Source organism: Urocitellus parryii, chromosome 1, assembly GCF_045843805.1.
Source record: "Urocitellus parryii isolate mUroPar1 chromosome 1, mUroPar1.hap1, whole genome shotgun sequence".
Taxonomy (NCBI): Eukaryota; Metazoa; Chordata; class Mammalia; order Rodentia; family Sciuridae; genus Urocitellus; species Urocitellus parryii.
This window is the reverse complement of record NC_135531.1, coordinates 274,824,081-274,844,812: the sequence shown is the minus strand read 5'-3', so window position 1 is coordinate 274,844,812 and position 20,732 is coordinate 274,824,081. Positions and strand designations below refer to the sequence as shown.

The window sequence follows — 20,732 nt, the reverse complement described above, 5'->3', positions numbered from 1 at the left end:
GCCCGAAGCTGCTGGGTATAAGAATAGGAACCTGGGAGTGGAGAGGTGAGATCTGAAAAACCTGTTGGCAAATCTGCATCTCTTCCTAGTTCAGAAATGGCAAAGGCGGGCTATATGTGAGCCATTCTTTGGAGGCAGATGTTACGCCAGATAAAAACTGCTTTTATTCCGAAGGAGCCTTAGAAACACTAGGGAAAAAGGCCTCATCTGTGAAACAAGTGACTGGAGCTTCATTCCACAGCAAAAGCCCAGCTGTGTGACCTTCAGAGAGGACAGAAATTTGGGGCAGTTTATAAGACTCCCCCTTTTTTAAAGAACACATGAACCTCTAGAAATTATCATTTGAAGAAAGGATTTGAGATGGGCCTCCACACTGAGGACTGGGTATGACTGGAGGCCAGGCTGCAGGGTGTGTTGACTTCTGCCAGAGGTCGTGCACAAGAATGAGGACGTAAGCTAAACGCGTTTCCCCGCATCCAAGTGGATCTGTGTCAGCCTGAGGACTCCCAGATCCCCAGCCCTGTGACGGGACGTTTTCCTGATCAGGTAGGGAACCGAGGCATGGATTTCTTTTTTTTCTGGATAAAAGAGCCCAAACCCAATGTCCTAGTTGGGACCCTAAATGAGTCACAAGCATCAAGCCGGTTAAAATCCGACACGTTGACCAAGACGTTCCTGGAAGGAAGCCAGCAAGCGAGCTCAGGCTCTGCCATTCCGACTCTGCTGCCTGTCCGTCTTACTCACACCAGAGACTTGGGTGATCCCAAGACGGCAGTTGCTTCTCGTGAACATTATAGATGAAGAAAACGGCTTGAAGGCAAACGAGAGTCGTTTTATTTGTGAGCTCATCTCATTCCTTTGCCACTCCCGAGCTAGATATTTGGATGCAGTTCTGCCAGAGATTATGAAAATAATTCATTTCTGATTGTTCTGGAGAAACACATTTATTAGACACAACATGCCTTTTGTTCTAATAATAAATGACAGAAATGAGTGTTTAACGAGCTGAGATTTCATTAACATGAATGACGGGACCTGCCCACCTTTGCCGGTGCTGTTTCAATTGATGTGGGTATAGACTCAATCAAGTAAGAGATGCGTTGATCACATCAAAGACTCCAGAGAGATAAAATATTTTATAACAAAATGAAAAGAATTTTTAAAATATTGAGACCTGTTCAGTCAAATTTCATAGTGTCAGGGATTATGTAAACCTCTTAGAATTGAGGCTTCAATGTCAATATTCCATATTGAAGCATCTACTCTTACTTCTATAGGAGAACTATGACTGATCTGTGTCACCTCTCTGTCAGGCTTTACTGTCATGTTTGCTCATGATCTCTCTTTGTATTTGATAGAGGCTCTCCACAAAAGCACGTAATGCACTCTCATATAGTGAGGCTGCCAGCGCCTCACCAGGGTCCTTTATCCTGCCCAAGAGGGTATAAGCTACCTGAGAAAATTAAAGCCTTAAATAATTAGTAAAGAAATAAAAGGTGGAGTTGAAGAGTAGGTTTTAAAGAAGAGCAGCTGAAAGATTCTTCCAGTCCTGGTAGGAGCTGGCACAGAACAATTTAAAAATGGCTTTGGTGGCTTATTGAAGGGGGTGCATCAAAGCAGGGATAAGGTTTCAGGGGTGGAGTCTTGCTTCACGATGTCTGGTAGTCAACAGGTTGATGGGCATCTTGGCAGACCACACCCATCTCTGGGAGTCTGTGTGGCTTCAGCACGTCACCCCCATCTCTGGTGCTGTGTGGGACCTTTTTGGCAGAGCTAAATAGAAATTCACATGTATCTGGGTGGTCTTAACCAGTGGCACTGCCACTGGAAGTTCCCAAATACCAGATTTTCCTATTCAGTGGGCTCCCATGCTGACTTGGGCCATACCTAGTACAAGGAATTGCTCTCATCACTGTAAAACAACCTATGAAGAAGAAAATATGTGGGAAGACTGAGTCCAATGAGAATTGTGAGTCAAACAGGAAAGAGAAGCTGGGGTAAAGTGTAGATGTGTATGGGGAGACTGGTGTGCTGGCTTAGAATGGGAATGGGGACACACACGTCAGTGAGCTGTGGCCTGTGGCGTTAGGGGCCATGTGTGTTAAACAGCCCAAGGAAACTAGGGACATAGGAATGGAGGACAGGAGGAGGAAAGCAGCACCCACGCCACTGTGGCGTTCTCAGGCAGCAGCCTCGCTCTTAGAGTGGGTGCCACACAGGCAGAACTTTCCTGTTTATACCTCCCTCAGGGTCTGGAATTTCAGGTGGTGGCAAATGTCTCGAGAACTCAGTGGTTCATTCCCCAAAGGCCAAAAGCTGTCACTTAGAATTGGACTAAGGATCAGTGCAGAGAAATCAGAATGTTGGGTAGTCAGTGTCTTTATCAGCGTCAGGTGTTGTCCCTTTTACCTGGGCCAGGTACAGGAGCAGCCCCTGCCTGGTATCCACATCTGTCTGAGCACGTCATCCTTTCCTGTCTCCAAGGTCTGCAAAGGGCCAGGCCCGTCTTAGTGAAGAGGAGAGAGAGGGATTTGATGCTCTCACCCAAGCCCAGCTTCTAGACTTCACCTTCGTCGGAGTCCCTGAACCCAGTGTTTAGGAGATCTGATGGTTGGCTTTTATTATCCTGTGTCACTGACACAATTATCTAAGTGGCTGTCTGTGGCAGACCCCTTTGTTACTGACAAGTGTTTCTGAATGTCCTTTATATTATTTTGTTTTTTAGGACAACTTTACTGAGCAGTTCCCCATCTTACAGTCCAGTGTACAGTCCAGTGGTCTGTCCTCTGTTCACAGGGGCGTCCATCCCCACAGTCAGGCTTAGAGCCTCTGCTCCCCTAAGAAAGAGGCTCCGTCACCAGGGCCGTTGCTCTCCATCCCGCCCCACCTGTTTTCTCCCCTCCCTTTCTTCCCAGCCCAGGAGGTCACTTATTTACTTCCTGTCTCTCTCCATTTGCCTATTCTCGACTTTTTTCCCTCTCCTAACTATAATGATACACCTTTTGATCAACATCTTCGTCTGCCCAAATCACCTGAGCTGCTGGTAGCTACCTCCTACTCCGTCCTTCTCGGAGATCAGATTCCACATACAAGGGAGAGCATCCAGTATTTGTCCTTCTGTATCTAGATTATTTCACAGGACGTCCTGTTCTCCATGTTCACCCAGGGTGTTGCAAATCATAGAATTTCCTCCTTTTAGAGGCCGGATACCATTCCGTTGTATATACATACCACACTTCTTCATCCATCCGTCTGTTGCTGGATACCTAGGGTGATTCTGTGTCTTGGCTCTTGCGATTGGTGCTGCCGTAAACATGGGAGCACTGATGTATCTTCAACATGTTGATTTTGTTTCCTTTGGATATGGACCCAGCAGCTGGATTTCGGCATCAGATGCCTGTTCTATTTTTAACATTCTGAGGGACTTCCATGCTTTTTTCCGTAATGGCTGCACTAGTTTACATAATTATTTTAGCTCTTTCAACAGCTACATTTTATTTATTTATTTATTTTTTCTGTCTTTTAAATTTGTTTTTTTTTTTATTGATTGTTCCAAACATTACAGAGCTCTTGATTTAAAAGTACAACATAAATGATACCATCTTGAGGCTGTAGCACGTCTCCTCTGTTATTGAAGTGGGGCCCAACAGGAAACAAAGCAATGAATGACACATTTACTTGCCCAAGGAAGGGAAAGAGAGAAGAACCAGGAGTAGGCTCTCAGCAAACCAGGTGGTATTATCTCTTACTCCTTCTCCATGGTCACCTGAGTCAAGTTCTTCTAACGTGGAGGGCAGCCCTGGAATAGACTCCCTGCACTCAATTTCCACCCTTCAGTTTATGAGCCTGCCATTTACTCGTCTGTGCCTTAGCTTCTTCCAGCATAAAATGGCAATAGCAACATATTGAGGTGTCTCTGAGGATCTGTGCAGTGTACAGAGCCCTCTGAGCAGAGCCGGGCCCTTCCTGGATGCTCATGGCGAAGATGACAGGGGTGACTAGCTAGACCTGGCTCTCGCATGTCCCCTGTGTGCAGGCTTATCTCTTCACACAGGAGTCGCTCTCAGAATAGGGTACATGTTCTAGAATAATGGGGGTGAATGTAGCAAGCGTCAAGTCTCTGTGGAGGACTGACAGCAGCATTCTGGAAGTAGCTGGAGGAGTAAGAGTGGGTTATGGGCTCATTCTGCCCCTTCCCATGTTGAAGTCCTAATCTCCAGGACCTAAGAAAGTGGCCTTATCTGGATGAGGTCTTTGAAGGGGCAAACAAGTGAAATAATGTCACAGGGTAGGGCTTCATGGCACAAGACAAGACAGGGTCCTGATGAGAGGAGGCTGTGGAGACACACGCAGGGAAGCCCAGGTGCAGACACCCCGAAGGCAGTGGGAAGAAACCGCCCCTGCCCGCCTGATCTCAGCTTCTGTCCTCCAGAGCCGTGAGCAGGAAGTTTCTGGTGTTCCAGGCACCCAGTCTGTTTCTCTCTGGGATGGCCCTCTGTGGTGGCATCCCCAGCAGACTCAGGCAGCGTGAGTGGCAAAGAGCCCCAGGAGATGGTTGTTAGCACCTGGAGTGACATGAAGTGCCCGGGACAGAGGCAGTGGGGGTTAGTGCCCTTCACGGGCCACAGATCCAGGAGGGAAGAGCCATGGAGATCATCCCCCCTCAAATGCCCCTCTCTCTACTTTTCTCAAAATCTGTTAGAAACCGGCACCTCCTGCTTAGGTACCCAATTCTTTGCATTTCTGAATGTCTTAAATTGTAATAATGTCTTTACAGGGAGACCAGATCTGCGCCCTGTGACCTTGAGCAAGTTGCTTAAATTCTCTGATCTGTTTCCTCATTGATAAAATAGAAAAATAATACTTATTCTGCAAGGCCCTTAGGGGGCTCAGGGAGATCACCCCCATGTGGTACTTGAAACGTGGGGACTTCTTCAGTGGATGACAGTTTTGTGCCTGCCCCGTCTCCACCAACTTTCCGTCTTTAGTTACCACTGGCTTATCATCTCTGCTCCCGTCAGAGGTAACCTCAGGAGGAGGTTGGGAAGGATCACCCTTCCTCAGCAAGACCTTCTCATTAATAATTTATACAGAAATTTCCATTTTCTTAAAGCTTTTTTTCTTACAATTTTCTTTTGATGTAGCAAAGGAAATGACTTGAAGGCTAAATGGAATTTTAGAATAAGAAAGTAGAACGGTATGCATTTGCTTGTGGAATCAGGCTTTCCAGAGAAATTCAATAAAAGGTGAATTTTCAGTGACTATTTTTTTTTTTTTTTTGGTCAAACTTTACTTTTTGGATTAGAGTGTTGCTACAAATAAATGTCCGGAAGTTAGTGAATTGAAGAACACAACTGATGGCATAGAAATCTTATGCCTAATTGTGATCACCCCAAGATGCTGAGAATACATCAGTTTCTAGGAGATGTTTAGAAAATGCTTTTGAACATCTCCATTCTGTGAATCCATACATCTGGATTTAGCAGGAAGGCTTTTATGAAATTCCCTAAAAGACTTTTACTTTCCTCTCCCCTGCCTATTAAAGTAAAATTCACTGTCCTTTCAAAGGAAACAGCAGGACTCTCATTATTGCTACTGTTATTTAAAATTTAACTATTAAGCCAGAGGAATGCATTATATGATTTCACAAATGTCCAGTCTCAAATTTAATGCTCAGATGGTCTGTATGTTTGCTTTCCCACACCATCCCTTGCCCCCCACTATCCTTTACAATACTGGGGATTGAACCCAGGGGCACTCTACCACTGAGCTATATAATATATCCCCAACATGTTTTATTTTAGGTCTCACCAAGTTGCCCAGAATGGTCTTGAACTTGTGATCCTCCTGCCTTAGCCTCCTAAGCAGCTGGGATTACAGACATGCGTCACTGTGCCCAGCTTAAGTTTATATATATTTTTAACCAGTTATTATATTTGCAGTTAATAAATCCAAATGGAAAAATAATGGTATGTCTAAAAAATAAAATTGTAAGCTATAAGCATTATGAGTATGTTGTTTAAATGACACATATAACAAATAATAGAAGATAGGACCCAGCCAACAGATGAAATTTTTTGGGAGGGATTACTGGGGACTGAACTCAGGGGCACTTGGCCATGGAGCCACATCCCCAGCCCTATTTTGTATTATATTTAGATTCAGGGTCTCACTGAGTTACTTAGCATCTCACTTTTGCTGAGGCTGGCTTTGAACTCGAGATCCTCATGTCTCAGCCTCCCTAGCCACAGGATTACAGGCGTGCGCCGCTGTGCCCAGCATCCAATGAAAATTTTAAAAAATGCAATTCATAGTAAGTTTTCCTTTGAGTACTCTCTTCCCCCAAAAGGCAACAATTTGTGCCGTGGCTGGGTTCCAGGAGTTCTTGTGTGGTCTCAGCTCAGGAAAAGACTTTCCTAGGCACTTGCACATTATAAATAGAATTTTCAGATAAGTCTCTTAAATTCTGCATCCAAATAATCCCTTCTGCCTCTCGAAATACCCAGTCTGGGATTAGTGAAAGGCAAATTCCATCTAGTCTAGGTGTGCTAGACTGACCTCTGACCTTTCTAGTTAGACCTCGGCTATGCTTAATCAAATACAAATGCATGCAGTGGTTTCTATTTTGCACCTGTGTGTTTGAGTTTGCCAGCTCTGTGATTTCAGACCCAGTGACCACCTGATGTAGTTTCACTGCTGAAGAGTCCTTGGATGAGGATTACCGTGGCCTCTGTCTCCAAAGATTCAGGGTCAAGGCCTTTGGCGGTGATGGATGGTGCAGGCTGGGGTCTAGCTGTGCCCTTCTATCTGAGTGAGTGAGGACTCACAGTCTAGTTCCCAGTGTTTTCTGAGAGGGACATGAGCTCTCATCTGCAGGGGTTGTGAAATTCTTATTCCTGGAGACATCTCCACAGACAGTCACTCTTGGAGCTCCTCCAAAAACTTTGCAGTAGAAGGATTCTAGAACTTTCCAATGTTGGGAAACAGACTCTCCTTCCTAACCCTGCCAGTGCTGCGTGCGAGGCCTTTAAATTTTACTCTTGCTCTGTGAGTGGGGCTCCCTCTCTTCCCGCACAGGGCTGGCTGGGTCTGCCCCACTCATGACCCCCGAAGCAGGGGAGGCTGAGAGGCGGCCAGACCTTCTTTGGCACAGGAATGGCTGACCCTTCTCTTCATGCAGACTGGGTTGTTTTGAGGGAAATGTGACTCATGGTATCTACCAGGGGAACATGAGTCGGTCCCTTCAGGCCAGCAGAGCTGTTCTTGGCACTGGATATGAACTGAGTCTCCGGAGCGGGACTTCACATCTGGGGACCCAGTGACACAGACTTCTCCACAGGCTGCCTCCAGCAAGTGCCAGAGCGGATTCCCCAGGAGGAGCTGGACACAGGAGGCCACCGTGGATTCCAATGTTTCAACATTTTATCTTCCTTTCTTGGTCCTTAGCCAGACTCATACAATAAAAAAAAAAATTATTATGGAAAATGTCAAACACATATGAAAGTTTGGGAGGGTAATTTGGCAAATGACCACATCTATGTCATCCAGCTTCCAAGGTCATCCACTCATGAGGCAGAGCGTCAACCTTGCAGGTGGCCAGACGTTTAACTATGAGCGAGCCAGGTGTCAGCAAGACGTGGCTTGAATCATCTCCTCTCTGTTCTCGAAGGTTTAGAGACTCTTTGTCATCTGGTTGAGGCTGGTCCTTTCATATGAGATGTGTGGTCAAGGAACATAAGGGCAGCCAGGATGCTATTTTAACAACAGCCAAGGTTATCAGAGATAGACAAGGAAATAGAAGAGGACCTGGACTGACAGAACCCTCCTCTAAGCCCTAAATGAGGGAATGAGTGGGATTATGAATTCATCGTGGACAGCGGCAGCTCCACTCAGTGAATACCCATCGTGTCTGAGTAAGGACAGCCCGAGACCGCGAAGCCTCCAGTCCCGGCCAGGAATCACCCAAAGTCTGTTCACGGGTGATGGAGAACTTTATGTACAAGAGATACTTTCAGCCATTGGGAAGCGGCGTCTGCACTCTGTTTTGGCACTTTCTGAGAATGAATGAGGTAGGATTCCCAAGACTCTGGGAAACTAGAATCAGTGAATCAAAAAGAGAGTCGGTAATGCAGAGCTCAGAAAGGCAGCCTAGCAGGGAGGGAAGAGGCGGAAATCACGACAAACTGCAGTCAGAACTAAGGTGCTGGTGAGTTTGCAGTTCTTTTGGAGAAAGGTCAAGGGTGTCCTGAACCTGAGGCCCTGAAGGCAGTGAAGGGAACATTTTGGATTCAGTCAAAGTGGCTTAAGCCTTGACTTTGTACTTGCCAACAGGGGCACCCGAAATAATTTATCTGCTCTCTCTGTTGAGACTGTGGTCAATTCCTAAGATGGATCCAGTAATACCCACCTGACAGAGGTGGCGACAATTCATGAGATAATTCCATGTCAGCAAGTTTTATAAACAAGGAAATCAGTGTGTAGTCTTCTGGGACTTTTATGTTCATATTGATATCACTGGGACATCAAAAACAAAGTCCATTTTCCTAAATAAGTCGACTTTATTTAAGTAAAATAAAAAGGAAATAGAATTTATAAATTCAGATTCTCAAAGAGAGAAATACAGTTTCTCAGAAAACTTATCTCTGTGGGACAATTTGTCAGTCAACAATGAAACTTTACTGACGGGTAAAAATTACCAAGAATGAAACTGAAGGTAGGCTCGGGCCAGATTTCCAAGGACCCTTATTAATTTATACATTTAGCTTTATGTTTTGTAAAATATTTAAATAGACAAATACCAAAAAGTCTGAGGCAATACATAAATTAGATGGCCATAGTCCAGTTAGGAGGGGGAAATAGTCTTACAGGTCATACAGCCCTCCCTAGAGCGAAGGCTGAAGTTTAAATAGATTCTGAGCCACCGGAGCCAATCCAAAAGGAAAAAAACAAAGTATCACAAACTGTTCATAGGACAAAACACCAGGTCTCAGATTAGCAAAATGAGTGGCACTAACGTGAGTGGATTTTCTTGGGTCAAACTTTATAAACCAGAACCACGTGACATGTAGTACGGACTGTTCTCCACAGCGGCTGATGCTAAAGGCCTTCCAGGGTTGAACGGGTGTCCCTTCACGACGCTATTGAGAGAGTAAGGTGAAATAGCAACTCGGTGTCATCTGGTTTAGGCTGGTCAAGGCTGCCAGGGGGATGAGAGATGAAAGTCACCTTGCACCCCACCATCGTCCTGTCTCCTCATGTATTGATTTATGCTTGCTGAAACCATTTGTCACTAGGTGACAGGATGTATCTGGTGTCACTCTAGGATGTTATCTTAGAGCGCATCTGTCTCTTCCACTAGTGCATAAGCTCTGAGAACACTGTGTCCTTGTCCCTCGCCACAGCTCTGGTGCCCACAGTATTGACACATAGCTTGACCACTGAGTGAGGGGGATTATGAGTTTGTCTTGGACAGTGGCATCTCCGGTGATGTTCTGCAGCAACATTCTAACTCTCTTCTAACTCTATCCTTTAAAGCCAGCAGCAAGCTCCTCCTTGTGACAACACAAAGCGTCTCCAGACAGTGCTGAATGTGCCCTCGGAGGTGGATGGCCCATCTGAGAACCACTGTCCTGCATGACCGTTGTGCCCTTCATTTGTCTTGACCCATGACTCCGTGGTTTGCTCTGCTTCAGCCACACTGGCCTCTGGATCTTTCTTGAAAGTACTAGGCTTGCTCTACCTGGAGTCTGTGCCTGGGCTCTTCTCTTTGCCTACACATCTTCTCCCAGACCCTCCCTCGTCTCCGCCAGCTCTCTGCTCACTCCTCACCATGACAGTGTACCTTGGTTAAAATTCATACCCCACCCCCACTTCTCTTCCCCTCTCTGTTTCCTCATGTCATTTGTCACTGATCCACTATGCCATTAACTAGTCCGTCACTCCTTCTAGAATATACTCTGCATTAGAGGCATGTTCACTTTTTTGACCCTGACTCCTAGGATGGATCCCGGGAGGTAGTAGGTGCTCAGTAAATAGTTGTTGAATGGCTGAATAACTGAGTGCATGTATGAATGAATTTTTTCTTTAACCTAAAACTTTTCAAAGTAAACTTGCTACCACTGACTGAGAAAGTTTCATTAACGTACAAATGGAATATTTGACTTCAAGCTGTTGTGGAAAATTGAGATTCTGTATTGGGTTTTAAAATTAATCTTTGAAGGTCACTTTTCATTTTACTTGAACAATACTTCTATATTTATATATGTATCTCATACTTTTTCAAGGAACTATCTGTAATTTAGTTGAACTACTGCTTTCAAATAAGTCTGTTTTGTCCCTTATGCTGGTGGAATTAATTGGATCTAAATTTGGGCTGTCATAGGCAGTGGGTTAAATCTGTCAGGGACAGTACAACATTTTACACTTTGCAGTGATCAGTAGAGTTTTCCACAAAAATACACTAATAAACGTAATTTCCTGTAGTGAACATTCACAATCTCTTTTAAGTCAACAGTTTTAAAACTATCAAAATGAACATTTTAATATTATAGGGAAGCTCTTTGTTCTTAGAAAATATATTCAGAAATAAATCTGACTTTCTGGATGACATGAATAGAGAATACACAATGATTTAACCAAAATTTTATGGTTGTGGATATGCAAACATCTGTTCGTCTCCTGCCCCATTCATCAATCAAGGTTTAAGAAACAATTCAGTGTTTTGCTTTGTCAAAAGCAATTGTTTTAGCAGTTTTTAAAGCCTCTTTCAAGGTTCCTGTTTAAAATAAAGCAAAACAAAATGTGTAGCTTCTGTTTCAGCTTTAAATCCAATCAAAGCTAACCCGATGATATTTGATTTGGGGATTTTAATAATTTATTTTCAAAAGCGACATATTTTCTGTGACTACTGGATGAATTATATGCAAATACATCCCTCAAACAACCAAGGAAATTTATCTGCAGCACGGAATGCCTGGATACAAATCAAGTAAATTTGAGAAGACAGCTGCCAAAACCAATGGCATATAGTAATTTATCACGACACAGAGGCCCACTTTGGAACTGTATGCACTGGGCGTGCACAGCATTTACATTTCAAAGGTGGTCACAAATCTTCGGTGCACAAAGGACTCCAGACAGGACTCCTGCAAATATCCAACATGTATTCTGTTGGGCATTTGAGCAAGGACAAGATTTTTCCTTAGAAGACAATTCTGAAAAAGAAGTTTCTTATGTAAAGGGAGAGAATTGGAACAGTTCTTGATGCAGTTTCATCCAGTTTCCAGCTACTAAGTCCACACAGACACACAAAGGGAACAAGCTCACATGATAAAAAGCCAGAGGTGTCTGCAACCTACTGCTAGGATGCAGGAGAATTTCCATTTCCAAGAAGAGCACAGAGAGATGATACAAGTTGAAAATACAGCTGTAACTGAAGAGGGAGGTCTATTCCTTTTATTCCAGTCGTTTCTATGATAAAATCAAAGACTGTGTTCTTAAACTCAAGGAGACTTGGTTATGCAAATCAAAAGAACGTGTTATATTTCCTTAACAAAAATATGTTCAATCAACAACAGAAACACACCTATACAAAACCTGTCAGTGTGGTCAAGCTAAATGTCATGATTTATTTCCTGGCCTCATAATTGGTTGCCTGAGGTTGGGGTCCAACAACCGTCCATTCAGTCACTTGTGCAAGGGGCATTCTCTGATAGTGTGAGACATAACCTCAGGCTCAAGGATAGTTTTGCTTAAAAGGGAGTCAGTAGGGGAGAAGGGGGAGAGAAGAAGGCACTAGAAGTATAACTAACCACAAATTGAATCCAGCCACATGAAAAGCATTTTGCATACTGACCTAAGTGGGTATTTCTTCCAGGAGCATAAGAGTGAATCAGTACTAGGAAATCTAGCCATTCCATGCATATATTAGTAAGGCACAGATGAAATCAATAGATAATTTCTACGAAATCAGAAATGACATTTGATAATGTTCAGCAATCATTGCAGCTTTCTGTTTTGTGATCCATTCCACAAATATCCCTTTGTGGTCAAAATTATTCTGGAAAAATTTCTGATACATCCTTTGTCTCTGTAGAAGAGAAGATGATAGAGTTGCAGATGGTATGGAGGGGTGTGTGTGTGTGTATGTGTGTGTGTGTGTGTGTGTGAGAGAGAGAGAGAGAGAGAGAGAGAGAGAGAGAGAGAGAGAGAGAGAGAAAAAAAAACCTGAGAATCAGCTGAAATCTCTGACCCGTAATGAAAGCTCAGTGTGACAACTGGTATCAAAACCCTAGCATCTTACATGTCAGGAATGATCACTAGCAAGTATGACAGGTGCCATATGAATGGGATGGGGAAGTGCCTTGTGATCAATAGCTACAAAAAAATCTTAACTACGCAGCAGAAAACTTACCAAGAAATGTACCAGAATTATAAAACATGCTTGAGACAAAACATATTAAAGAGAATTATGAATAACCCTCTCCTCTTTCCAAAGGCAGACAGGCACAGGATTGTGCTGTGGGCTACTAGGTCGTGATCCTGGGCTGACCTAGGTTAGGGTAGGAGGCTGAGGGGAGGGAGAGGAAGGGAGGGTGGGACAGTGGCCGTGGGTGGAATTTTGAACAGTAAAGTTTTGAACACTTGTTGCCACAGGGTGTATGACCAGGAGACTGAGCAGTAAGTCAATCAAGATGATTTCCAGAGCATCAGAGTCTGGCCACTGCAGTCTCCTGCAAGTCACAGTAGGGTTTGGGGTCAGAATTGAGAAATGTGCTTCTGTTTATTTATTTATTTTTTTTTAGGTGGTAAGGCTTGCTAATGTAAGGCTTGTCTTTTGCCTCTCTTCCTCTCCCCTGCATGAAGTCTCCTGTAGTGATCTACATTGCTTTGCATAGGCCACATTGGTGGTTTGTTTCAGACCTGTCACTACCCTCAGGGTGACATTAAGAAGGGAGCAGGAAGGCCCCGTTTTATTTGGAGTTTGCAGTCACCTCAAAAATAAGCTTTGGAACTCTGTGAGTTACAGTCCTTTGCTAAGATAATGTGACTGTAATGAACCACACAAAATACTTACTTGAATTATACTCCTTTTGTTGTCCTTTGCATTCAGGGAGTCTGCAGGACTGTACACTGAGGTCAATTTAGAGAGTAATTCAGCAAATTCTTTCAGTGCCCTGGAAGGATGGTCTGAGCACAATGTTGGTGGCTTTTTTTTTTTTTTTTTTTTTTTTGCAAGTGCTATCTCTGCTGAAGATTTTAGTTGGTTGGAGTGACATCTCATTTAATGGCTGGAGCACACTGTATCTGCTCGAGCATGATTGCCATTTCCATGTCAGGCCAGCAAAACTTCATTTTTAGCTTAAAACATGTCGTCCTTTCCAGGTTTATTTTTAGGAAGATTGAAAATGGCTGGGATAAATATGAATAAAGAAGTGTAAAAATAAATGTCTCAAATTAAACTGCAAAGAAATACGTACTATTTCTTGTAAAGCTGGGATTTTTAACCAGATTATGACATAAGGGATGTGATTAACGGACTCGGCACTGGGATCTTTATTAAAAGGACATGGCGATTTTGAGCTTCGGCGTTTCACAGCCCAAGGTAACACACACACTGGGTCTTTGTGTTCTAGGCAACTTTTTCCTGCACCTGTGAGGACCAGTACGTGGGCACGTTCTGTGAAGAATTTGATGCGTGCCAGAGGAAGCCCTGCCAGAACCAGGCGAGCTGTGTGGACGCCGATGAAAAGCAGGATGGGCGCAATTTCACCTGCCTCTGCCTTCCCGGTATGGTGTTCACAGCTAAGAGTGTGCATTTCTCTGTAGAATGTGTGCTCATCAGTTAAGTTTGGTTAAATGATACTTTGTCCCGCCAAGGGACAAGGTGACGCCAAGACCTCATTTGATTCTCTCAGTCTGCATGTCATCAGGGATGGAGGCAGGATTAATCTTGTCCCTCGCCTTGATTACTGATTTTGAGTGCTTCCTTTTTAGCATTCCACCATTTTTGTCCTGGGAAAATAATATTTTTGGTCAAACAGAGTCCGCGATGTTTCCAAAACAATTTCGTAAGTATGTACTGAGCATGGGCTGGCACTGTGCCGGGTGATTGTGTTAAGTCAGTTAAGAAAAATCAAGGATAAACTACACAAGCTGGTTAGGCAAAGCCACCAAATCCTGTTTTCGTTCATTTCCTTTTGTTTATATGCGTTTGGTCTCCCAAGTTTGTGGGAGGCTGTTGTGCACACTGTGGCGAGTCCTCGGTCAGTAACATCTTGGATGTTAGATGAGACTTTGAAGTCCTCTGGGCACACTGTGACTCCCAGGAGATGGCAGTGGCCATGTGCCTACAGATCCTGCTCTGGCACTCACCTTACTGCTCAGCCTACCAGGTGACCCACCCTGGGGGAGCCAGCGGGCATCTGACCCGTGAACATTCCATACGGCTGTTTCCGCGCAGCTTGAACACCACCAGCAGGTTCCTCCTGTTTCACTGTCAGCTAAGACACAAAACTGAGGTCACCTCTCCTCTTTCCATCTCATCCTGTTGCCAACTTCTGCCCCTGGGTGGGGATTCCGGAGGAGGATGGAGGGAGCGATGGCCTGAGCGGGTTGTGGAGACCAGGTATCACCGCACTTCAGCAACGTAGAAGTGTATGGGTTCAAAAGCAAGAGCACGTCAGTCGTTGATCCCCATCCAAATGTAATAAAACCACAGGAAGAGGTGAGGGGTGTGGCATCTTCTCTCCAGACCCAGTGGGGGGTGTGTGTCTGTGTGTCCATCATCTGGACAGATGATGAAGTATTTTTCGACGTGTTTTAAAAAGTGATCATGATGGTGCTCTTGGACTTGCTTTGCAGTGTCATTCGCTGGTAGATCGCAGACCTCCTTTCTTGACAGAACTTAGGGCACAACCCATTCATCCGGACAGTCCTGTACAGTGTCTTTGCTCGTCAGCTTTTCATGGCTGACGAAGCCAACTTGAGAGAACCTGACCTGAGGAGGAAAGGTTTATGTCACCTCATGGTTCGGTCCCTGGTCACTTAGCCCCATTGTCCCTGGGCCTGTGTGAGGCGTGCATCATGGTAGAAGGGCGTGGTGAGAGAGGGTCAGAGGAAGGGGCCAGGCACAAGACAGCCCCTTCCACGGCATGCCCCCAGTGGCATTTCCTCCGACTAAGCCCTACCACCTGCAGTGCCCACCACCTTCCAGTAGTCCATCCGGTTAGAGATCCATCAGTGGATTCTGTATGGAGGAAATCAGAGCCCAGATTTTCCGCAGAGCCCCAGCTCTGAGCAGTGTTGCATGGGGGACCAAGCCTTCAACATGTGAGCCTTTGGGGAACATTCCAGATCCAAACCATAGCAGTCTCTTACCTCCTACCCACGGATCTGACTGCCTACTTGGTATCTGTCTAGATGCCCAGGCCACCCGCAGCTCAGTGGCCCCAGACTTAACCCCTCAGGCAGCAGCACCTTGTAGTTCACATTACAGTGTTCCATCCATTTCTGTGACCAGACACCTACGAGGTCACCCTGGTATCCCGTCCCCTGCTCTGTCCCACTCCCTCTACTTCCAGGTTTTCTCTATTTTATCACCTCAAGACCTCTCATATGCAGCCTTGGTCACCTCGCCACCCCCCCAGGCCAGTTGTCTTGTTCCTTGCCTGTGCCACTGACTAGCCTCTGTGGTGTCTCATCCCCTCTTGACCCCACTCACCCTGTCACCACAACGGTCTCCGTGGCTCTATTCTCCAGGTGGCCACAGGGGCCATTTTCCAATGGAAATCTGATGTAGTTGCTTTCCTGCTTCGACTCCTTCTTGCCAACGCACTTTTTGACTTTCTGAGTGTGACGTTTTCCACTTAATATAACGCTCTCAAGTTCTATCCATTTTTCTGCAAATGACATGAGCATTTTATTTTAATCATTTTCAAATTTTAGAAAATGGTATCATGTGTGAATTAAGTGACAGCATCAATTTGCACCTCTCTGGCCCTTACTTCTTGCACTTAATACTACGTCACTGAGGCATAGACAACTTTTTTTTGGTACTGGGAATTGCAACCAGGGGTGTTTATCACTGAGTGACACCCCCAGCTCCCCGACCCTTTTTTAAAAAAAAATTTTGACACAGGGTTTCACTAAGTTGCTCCGATGATCCTCCTGCCTCAGCCTCCCACATAGCCGGGATTACAGGTGTGAGCTGTGGCACCTGCTAGAGTTCATTCTTTTTTGACTGCCATGTGGAATTTCATTCATCTGTCCTTCTGTGGATGGGAACTGATAGGCGTTCTCGTGCATGTCTTCTGTGTGTACGTGCTAGAGGAGAGATGAGCACCAGATGTGCTGGAACATGTGTGATCCATCAATTAAGGAGGTCTTGTCAAAGTACTTTTCAAATTTTTTTACACAAATGTAAACCCACGTGTGCAATGTGATGTTGTGGATCTGCAACTTCTTGGTAGTGTCAGACTTTCAATGTTTGCCAACCTGATGAGTACAAAGTAAGTATCTTATGGGATCTCTGTGTTTCACTGATCATTATGGACATTGAACTTCTCTTCATGTGTGTTGGTTATACACATTGCCTTTGTATGTGATATTTGTCTTTCCATTTTGTTTTTCTTTTCTTTCTCTCTCTCCCCTCATCTCCCACACTATTGTTTTTTGGTACCAGGGAGTAAGCCCAGAGATGCTTAACCACTGAGCCACATCCCCAGCCCTTTTTATCGTTATTTTGAGATAGTCGCTGAGGCTGAATTTGAACTTGTAATCCTCCTGCCTCAGCCTCTGGGATTACAGGCACATGTTCCTCGGTGCCTGGCTCTTTGCATCTTTCCTCTGTATTGTGTGAGTGGCTCTTGTGGATTTGTAGAAGCCCTTCATTTCTGATACTAATATTTTTCTCCAAGTTTTCAATTTGTCTTTTGACTTCAGAGAGTCTTTTGAATGGACAATCTTACTATATTTTTCAACTTTGCTTTTGCAGTTTATGTATTTTACGTCCTATTTAAGATTGATCACACACGTTCCAGCTTACCGCATATCCTATGTTTTCCTGTCTAAAGAGCTAAGGACATTACTTTATATTTTCCACTAAGCATTTAAAATTTTTGGTTTTCACCAAAATCTATAATCAATATGAATTTGAGTTATGTTTTTATGGTGTGCAATAGGGACCCAATCTCATATTTAATGTTAACTTAAGTTTTCTTCTTCAGAACTATTCTGTTTCTATAAATACACAGTATATGAAATGTTGTCAAATTCCATCCAGTTTCCTGCAAAGGACATAATTTCCTTCTTCTTTATGGCTGAATAAAATTCCACTTTGTATATATACCACATTTTCTTTATCCATTCATCATTGACAGGATGGTTCCATAGTTTAGTCATTATGATTTGTGCTGCTATAAACATAGGTATGTATTTGTCACTATAGTATGCTGACTTTAATTCTTTAGGGTAAATACCAAGAAGTGATGTAGCTGGGTCATCTGGTGGTTCATTTCTCATTGTTCAGGGAAGCTCCACGCTGATTTCGACCGTGGTTGTATTAACTTGAACCTCACCAACAGTGTAAGTGGGTTTTTTTTCTCCACATTTCCTCCAGCATTTTTTACTCTTTGTATTCTTGATGGCTGCCATTCTGACTGGTGTGAAATGAAATCTAGGTGTAGTTTCGATGTGTATTTCCCTAGTTACTAACGTTGAAGATTTTTTTCATATATTTATTGGCCATTTGTATTTCTTCTTTTGAGAAGTGTCCGTTTAATTCATTTGCCCACTTATTAATCGGGTTATTTGGAAAACTCCCCAATTTTCAAGAAACAATGTGAGGTGTATTTTAGATGTAGGAGCCTTTCTGCTTTGTTGACAGTTGAAACAGGTTCCCAAACTCACCGTCTCCATACTGAGACTCGCATCAAGAGGTGTTCTCGAAAGGTGTGGTGTTTGCTTGGGGTTGCCCACCTGTGAGAGAAATCCCCCATGTGAAAGTTCTTTCCCGTTGAATACATTTTAAAGCCACTGCCTCATCAGAGCAGTTTAAATAAATTCTCTTGCCCTCGCCTTGAATCGGCAGCTCTCACCGCCTCTCTCACCTGCTGCCGTCCCCCCGGGTGGCCCCACGGGGGCTGGGGTCTCTCAGCCACCCTACCTGGAGCCGGGTCTCCCTCGCCCCCAGCAGCTTTCCTTCACTGCCCTTCATGGAACTGGGGACATGGGGCTCCCTGCCCACTGGGTGCTGTTCTTCCTGGTGCTCTAGAACCAGTCCCTTCAGAGGGAGGGGTGATGGAAGGCCACCCCGGCCCTCAGTCTCATGCTCATCTACCTTGGCTTGTTCCTGCTGTTCTCTGGAGCAGGTTTCTTCAGCTCCATCCCCTGCAGGACCCCACCCCCATGTCCCCGTTCCGTCCAGCCAACTTTCAACAAGCTTTTCCTTGTCGTGGGCACACATACAGCGACTATTTCTTGACTTCATCACGTGCCAGGTCCCTGCTGAGCGCTTCTCAAGGGTAATCCTCGAGTGCGGATGAGTTGATGCTCTGAATTATGCTGGTTTCTTCCTTGAGGACATTGAGGCACTGGGGAGTTTTGTAACTCGGCTGAGAATGGGAGAGGGACGCTGGGCTGCATTGCAAGAACGACCAAGTCCCCCAACCCCAGTGGCTTCCCAGCACAGCTCAATTTCTGCTTGTGTCACAGTCTGATGAGGGCACTTCCTCTCTAGAAGGTGGCTCAGGGATCCAGGTCCCTTCCTGTTGGGAAGATTCCACCCTCCAGAGGTGCCCTTCACAGTTACTGCTGAAGGGAAAGGGGGACCCGGAGATCATTTCATGTCTCAGGATGGTGCCTTATATATGTCACCTCCACTGCATGCCATTTGCCAGCATTCTGTCACTTAGTCCCTAGAGGGTCTGTCTAGGAAGAGGAACCAAGGTGGTGAACACCTCCTGTGGCCAAAGCGTGCCAGGTGCACCAGCCAGTGACAGCCCGGACTTGGACCAGGTCCTGTGGTGGCCCCCAGAGCTCATGTGGGTGACCCTTTTGCTCTGCTCTCTCTGGGGGAGGAGCCACCTGGAAGGCTGAGTTTTATAAATGTGTTCAAGACGGTTCTACGTCTCAGCTTTTCCCATCAAACAAATCTCCTTTTAAGAGGGAAATATTAGGCAATTTAATCCAAAAAGGGGGTCGGTTGCTCAAAATGAGGAGCTTCTTGCCTATAAGTTAGTTCCAAACATCTCTGAAAAAAATCATTTTTCTATGGAAAAATTACATTTCCTTTGTGGAAGAGCTATTTACAAGTTGACTAACATCAATTAATTGACCTTTAAGGCAACGGATACACATAAGGACTCTCAAATAGTAGGAAGTGTGCATTCCTTTTGAAAATCGACTCTATTGTGCTCTGATTGTTGCAAGATTGATCTTGCAAAATTGTTTGGGGAATAAATTAATTCAAACAATGTTGTTATCTGAGAACAAAAATGTTCCCCTAAAAGGGTATTCATGGGGGTGTTTGATGCAACATTTGTTTCTCCTGAGAGGAGAGCATTTCTTGGTAAGTGAAAATATTATTTTTAGCAGAGAAGAGGCAGACCCAAATTTGTCAGTGTTTTTATATTTTGTTTTATCTTCTATGTCAAGTGTCAATAGATATTTTTGATTCATGAATAATCTAGAGATCATGAATATAATGGGTTGGAATCTGCGGTGATTTGGTCACAAACTCTCTCCTCTAGTTTTCATTTGCTTTTTAATATAATGGATTCAGACACTCAATGCATGACTAAGATGGAATTTAACTTCTTTCATCACAATTTGTTTTATGAAAGTCTTCTAGTTTCAGGAATATAATTTTCCCTCCAAGGAGCCCTTTCTTTTTCTAAGAGGAATGGCTGTGATGCGTGCTCAGAACCAGTGCTGCCAAAATATTATTAGCAGTATGCAGAGCATTTTTCAACTTCAAAGCCCTACATTGTTCTGACTAATTGGTGATTTCAGCCTATTTTTAAATCTCGTCCTCTCTGAGGCCAGGGGAGTGTGACACGTGCTCCTGTCCCAGCTTTCCCTTTCCAGCCCTGACTGTTGGGGGAAGCGTTGGTGTCTCTGAATGGTCGGGTTGGAGTGGGTCACCTCCTTCTGATCAGAATTAGCTGTGGGTCCTCGCCCCCAACCTCATGCCACTCAAGGAGTACGTGCATTAGCAAATCCTGAGCACAGTTTTCAAAAGTGGGTGAGTTCAGAGTTTCAGACCGGAAGACACCTCAGGACTTGCCTCTGGAGGCTGAGGTGTGAAGGTCATAGAGCTTTGGGGACACACTGAGATTCAGGTTCCTTAGAGTCTAAGGGTGTTTTCCACTGTGAAACAGAATGGTCTGTCAATTTTCCATTCGTTGTGACTGGAGTAGAAGGTGTTCACAGTTCTGACAGGTCATGAATGTGTCGCCCCAAGGTCTTTTATGCCCTCTTGGTCCCAGAGGTAACACTAGTTAGGACGAAGGAAGACCAAAACCAAAATTGTAACATGGTGTTTCAATTTAGCCCCTTCCACTAGCTGACTACGTGACCTTAAATGACTGTCCTTTTTTCCTAAGTCCTGTTGGTTTCCTCATCTTTAAAAATAGAGGTTGTGGTAAGGATCAGTCATTCATTCGACCACCCTTTACTGAATATCCACTCCATGTCCGCCATTTTCTGGGTGCCGAGAATACAAATGCTAGCAA

At 44.5% G+C, this 20,732-nt stretch overlaps 1 protein-coding gene across 1 annotated transcript in view; it reads left to right on the top strand.

Moving 5' to 3' along the window:
* The window catches only part of Dner (delta/notch like EGF repeat containing), a 297,502-nt gene that overhangs the window by 172,221 nt on the left and 104,549 nt on the right, over window positions 1-20,732 (top strand). The window contains exon 6 of the mRNA XM_026396251.2: window positions 13,635-13,788. Coding sequence (XP_026252036.2) covers window positions 13,635-13,788 — 154 coding nt within the window. The remainder of the gene's footprint in view (window positions 1-13,634; window positions 13,789-20,732) is intronic.